General features: G+C 42.3%; 1 protein-coding gene across 1 annotated transcript in view; it reads left to right on the top strand.

The window, feature by feature from the left end:
• Golga5 (golgin A5) overlaps positions 1-5,939 on the top strand; it is a 35,717-nt gene that overhangs the window by 18,510 nt on the left and 11,268 nt on the right. Inside the window, exons 7-9 of the mRNA XM_013013290.1 lie at positions 660-830; positions 2,703-2,831; positions 4,751-4,849. Coding sequence (XP_012868744.1) covers positions 660-830; positions 2,703-2,831; positions 4,751-4,849 — 399 coding nt within the window. The remainder of the gene's footprint in view (positions 1-659; positions 831-2,702; positions 2,832-4,750; positions 4,850-5,939) is intronic.

Genomic DNA, 5,939 nt, shown 5'->3' with positions numbered 1-5,939 from the left:
CGCTGTGGCTCAAGTGGTAGAGCGCTAGCCTTGAGCTGAAGAGCTGAGGGACAGTGCCCAGGCCCAGAGTTCAGGCCCCACGACCGGACCCAAAAAAAAACAAAAAAACAAAAACAAAAAAAACCAGCTCAAAGCCAGCATAAATACTATCTTTCAAATGAAGCCTTTTTGTCCCCAAAAATAGTTTTTCTTGCTCAGGACTCTACAGTAATCTGACTGTATCCTCTCAATATTTCAGTTTATTGCCTTCTGTATATTTGTAATTTCCCTTTTAGTTTATGAAGCAGGGGTTATGATCTGGAGTAAGAAATGTCTTTATTATATAGAATACTTATGAGAACTCTTAAACAGGAACCTAATCAGAGCACTTAAGTCTAAGAGCATTATTCATCAGATATCTATTGGAGGATAAGGATGAAAATCCTTATGGTGTTAATAATCTGTAGATTTGCTAGAATGTTTCCATAGTGGGTTAGTTTCTATATGGTGGGATGACATTCAATATTCAAGCTAGCTGGGGGGGGGTTAATATCACAATGGTATTGCATGCTTAGCATGCATAAGGTCCTCAGTTTGATCCCTAACTTAACCAGAAAAGTACACAGAAAATATTCAACTAAACTTGCTTTGTTTAAACTTACTTCTTTGTTTCATAATAGTCTAAAGAAAAATTGATTAACAGCTTAAAGGAAGGCTCTGGTTTTGAAGGCCTAGAAAGCAGTACTGCTAATAGCATGGAGCTGGAAGAACTTCGGCATGAGAAGGAGATGCAAAAAGAGGAAATACAGAAATTGATGGGCCAGATACAGCAGCTCAGGTCTGAGCTGCAGGTAAGATTATTGTGACTCTGCTTCCCAGCCACTGCCCCTCACCTATCAGCTTGATTTCTAATAGGTTCTATATTAGTTGTGGGGAAGGACATTATTGAAATAATGTGTTCAACTGCTTCTGAAATATTTGTCACTATATAGAAGTGAGTCTATAGCAGTAGGTTCCTTGTTCATTGGCTGACTTATTATAAAGGATTAAGAATAATAGGTTCATTCATTCAACAAATATTTAACTTGGTAAGTCTGCCTACGCTTAGTTACTATAGGGAGCCAGATAGAATCTGTATTGGTTCAGGACCACACACTCTGATGGTTAGACACCGATTTGTGTTATTTATACAGCCAGAATGCTTGCAGATATTAGATGGGCTCAGGGATAGGGGTTTTTTTTTTTTTTTGGTTGGTTGTGGGGCTTGAACTCTGGGTGCTGTCCCTAAGCTCCTTCAGCTCAAGGTTAGCACTCTACCACTTGAACCACAGAGACACTTAGAGGTTTTTTTGGTGGTTTATTAGCAATAAGAGTCTCACAGACTTTCTTGCCTGGGCTGGCTTTTGAACTGTGATCCTCAGATCTCAGCCTTCTGAGTAGCTAGGATTACAAGTATGAGTCTTTATGGATTCAGGATCACACACTCTGATGGTTAAACACGAATTTGTGTTATTTGTACAACCAGAATGCTTGCAGATATTAGAATGGGCTTAGGGATAGACTTTTTTTTTTTTCCGGTAATGGGGCCTGAACTCTGGGCCTGGGCGCTGTCCCTCAGCTCTTCAGTTTAAGGCTAGCGCTCTACCACTTGAGCCACAATGCCACTTCCAGCATTTTCTGCGTATGTAGTGTTGAGAAATCAAACCCAGGGCCTCATGCATGCAAGGCAAGCACTCTACCACTGAACCACCTTTCCAGTCCCAGGGATAGACTTTTAATAGAGCTTTATGCGTCATTTTGTAATTTATGGTTTGTATATAATTATAGTATTTAATATAAAAAATTGGCCATTTGGGGCTGGGAAGGTGGCTCAGTGGTAGAGCACTTGCCTTGCATGCCTGAGGCCCTGGATTCAATCCCTCAGCACGACATAAGCAAAAAGAAAAAGCCAGAAGTGGCACTGTGGCTCAAGTGGTAGAGCACTAGCCTTGAGCTGAAGAGCTGAGGGACAGCGCCCAGGCCCAGAGTTCAGGCCCCACTACCGGACCCAAAAAAAAAAAAAAAAAGTATTGTCAGTAAGTCTTGAAAGATGGGAAAAGTTAGGATGTAAAGTAATGAGCCTTTTTTTTTTTAACCAGTCCTGGGGCTTGAACTCAGGGCCTGGGCACTGTCCCTGAGCTTCTTTTGCTCAAGGCTGGCGCTCTACCACTTGAGCCACAGCATCACTTTTGGCTTTTTCTGTTTATGTGGTATTGAGGAATTGAACCTAGGGCTTCATATATACTAGGCAAGCACTCTACCACTAAGCTACCTTCCCAGCCCTGTAAGCCTTCTTCTTCTTTTTTTTTTTAATCTGCCAGTCTTGGGGCTTGAACTCAGGGCCTGGACACTATCCCTAAGGTTCTTTGGATCAAGGCTAGTGCTCTACCACTTGAGCTATGGAGCCACTTCCAGCTTTTCCTCAGTAGTTTATTGGAGATATGAGTCTCACAGACTTTCTTGCCTAGGCTGGCTTTGGACTGTAATTCTCAGATCTCAGTCTCCTGAGTAGGTAGGATTACAGGAATGAGCCACTGGCACCCAACAGGCATGTACTTCTTACAGGTTAGAACTGAAACTGTTACCTTTTGGGATCTGTTGAGTCCAGATCTGTGCACAGTAGTTACTCAGTGTTGAACTGAATGGTTAGCCATTGCTTTCACATGTAACATTCTTCTTTTCAGGATTTGGAGGCTCAGCAGGTTAGTGAAGCAGAATCAGCAAGAGAACAGTTACAAGACCTACAAGACCAGATAGCTGGACAGAAAGCATCAAAACAGGAACTGGAGACAGAATTGGACAGAATGAAACAGGTAAGGGATGAGATGGAGGATTCTGTCTTTTAGTTGTCCTTTGAAGAAACTTCCCAGGGAAGTCTATAAAGTGCGGGTTTAGTGGCAATGGTAGATGGGAAGCATTCCATACTCTGATTTTGTTTAACAGATCAAAAATAGAGGCACAAATGGTGTTGTGACTTATCTAATATAAAGCTAATTAGAGAATAGTGTAAAACTCAGTATTCCTGTCTCAATCCAGAATTCTTTCTATTACCCTGTGTCTGTATTTAAATCTTCTTGATAAGTTATGTATTTGTATCTGTCTAGAAAACTTTGAAACATACAATGTCAACTGATGGTCATTCTTCTTTATTTCTTTCATGCTGGTACTAGGACTTGAACTTGGAGCCTAGCACTGTCCCTGTATTTTGCTCAAGGCTGCTACTATACCACTTGAGCCACAGATCCATTCCTTCAGTTGATTTTCCTTTTATTGCTGGTTCTGGGACTTGAACTCCGGGTCTGAATGCCATCTTTGAGCCTCTTTGTACTCAAGGCTAGCACTCTGTCACTTGAGCCACAGTGCCACTTCCTCTTTTTCTATTTATATGGTACTGAGGAATCAAACCTAGGGCTTCATGTGTACTAGGCAAGCTCTCTAGCACTAAGCCACATTCCCAGCACAGTGCGCATATTTTTTTTCTATCGGTCACGGGGCTTGAACTCTGGGCCTGGCCACTGTCCCTGAGCTCTTCAGCTCAAGGCCCTTGCTCTACCACTTGAGCCACAATACCACTTCTGGTTTTCTGGTGGTTAATTGGAGATAAGAGTCTCAGGGACTTTCCTGTCCAGCCTGGCTTTGCACCTCGATCCTCAGATCTCAGTCTTCTGAGTAGGTAGGATTACAGGTGTGAGCCACTAGCACCTGGAAGTGCCCATATTTTTAATGCAGCTTCAGGTCTTGTTTACTTGGTTTATAAATAAACTTCTTCCCATACTTCATTTTGTGTGTGTGTGTTTGCCAGTCTTATCCTTGAACTATTGACCTGGACTCTGTCCCGAAGGTTTTTTACTCAAGGCTAGTGCTCTACTGCTTGAACCACATTCTAGTCCTGGCTTTTTTGGTGGTTTAATAGAGCAGGGCACTGGTGGCTCACACCTAAATCCTAACTGCTCAAAAGGCTGAGATCTGAAGATCGCAGGTCAAAGCCAGCCTGGGCAGGAAAGTCCATGAGACTCCTGCCCACACTGGCTTTGAACTTCAGTCCTCAGATCTTAGCCTCTTGAGTAGGTAGGATTACAGATGTGATCTACATGCACCTAGCTTTAAATTTACTCTTAACCAATTAAAACCATAGTCATTTTTAAATTTTATTTTTATGAACAGCATATTGCTAAGAATACCAGTCTTCATATGTAGCAAATATTTTCCCAATTTTTTTAGGGGGGGGTCTGGTCGTGGGGCTTGAACTCTGGGCCTGGCCACTGTCCCTCAGCTCTTCAGTTCAAGGTTAGCGCTCTACCACTTGAGCCACAGTGCCACTTCCGGCTTTTTCTTTTTGCTTATGTGGTGCTGAGTACTCAAACCCAGAGTCTCAGGCATGCAAGGCAAGCGCTCTACCACTGAGCCACCTTCCCAGCCCCTATTTTCCCAATTTATCATTATTAATAATCTTAATATATACCCGAGAATTATAAAAGAATGAGCCATTTCTTCACACTGCTGCAAGCTAAAAATACCTTGTGTTGATTTATCCTGTTCACAAATGTCTCTAGGCCTGTGTCACCACACCATGCTAAAGTTTTAGCTTTTCCTCAGATCTCCTCATTTATTCATTCAGAGAACAGCATACTGGCTGAGTGACAAGTACTGGCAAGTACTATTCAAGGTACTAGAAATGGTTCAGGGAGAATACACTTGATTTAGCATTCTTTATTCATGCCTCATTTTGTAGGAATTCCACTATATGGAAGATGATCTGTATCGAACCAAGAACACATTGCAAAGCAGAATCAAAGATCGAGAAGAAGAAATTCAAAAACTTAGGAACCAGGTAGGAATCAAGATGCACAATTTGGAAGAATATATTGTAGTAAAACATTTTTTTTTAGCATGTATATTCTCCTTTTCTTGCTCTTATAACTCCTTTCACTTTCCTCCACCTGGTACTGGGAATTGAACTCAGGGCTTCTTGTACACACTTTTCCTCCCCCAATACCAAGGCTTGAACTTGGGGCCTTGTGCTTGCTGGTCTGGCACTGTACTGCTGGAGCCACACCTCCAACCCAGCTTTTTGCTGGCTATTTTAGAGATGTTTTCTAGCAGACTTTTCTGTATAGGCTGACTTTGAACCACAGTCCTCTGGATCTCAGTCTCCTCAAATAGGATTATAGGCATGAACCATCAGTACCTGGCTTAAGCATCATTCTTTTTTTAAAGCTACAATAAGGAGTGTGTGTGTATGTGTCCGTCTGTGTCCGTCTGTGTCCGTCTGTCTGTCCCCAGTCCTGGGGCTTGAGCTCAGGGCCTGGGCTCTGTCCCTGAGCCTCTCTGTGCTCAAGGCTAGTGCTCTACTACTTGAGCCATAGTACCACTTCCAGCTTTTTACTTTTAATGTGGTACTGAAGAATCAAACCCAGGGCTTCATGCATGCTAGGCAAGTATTCTACCACTAAGCTACATTCCCAGCCCCAAGACGTTATATTTTTATGAGTTCCAGTTATTTTCAGTCTGGCATAGAATTTTTTTCCTTTTTTTTCTTTCCTTTTTTTTTGGGTCGTTCATGAGACCTGAACATTGGGCCTGGGTGCTGCCCCTCAGCTCTTCAGCTCAAGGAAAGCACTCTACCACTGAGCCACCCCAGCCCTGGTACAGAATTTTAATCTACTGCCATGTGAACATACGTTTGCTCTGTGCTATGGCTTGCCTCTGCATATAAGTGATTTACCTATTGCCAGTCACCCAGAGTGTCATAGCTTCTGACTTCATGTGATTGTACCAGTATCCAACGGTACTTTTTTCCCCAAGAACAGTCTAATGATTGGTAAAGTCTATTAATGGCTTACAGGATGCCAGTAAGTCACAAGTTCTTTTTCTAACTCTGAAATTGTAAATCTTACAGAAAAATAATAATGCCCCTGTAC

This window comes from Dipodomys ordii, unplaced genomic scaffold, assembly GCF_000151885.1.
Source record: "Dipodomys ordii isolate 6190 unplaced genomic scaffold, Dord_2.0 Scaffold2, whole genome shotgun sequence".
Classification (NCBI taxonomy): Eukaryota; Metazoa; Chordata; class Mammalia; order Rodentia; family Heteromyidae; genus Dipodomys; species Dipodomys ordii.
This window is presented reverse-complemented; position numbering and strand designations above follow the sequence as displayed.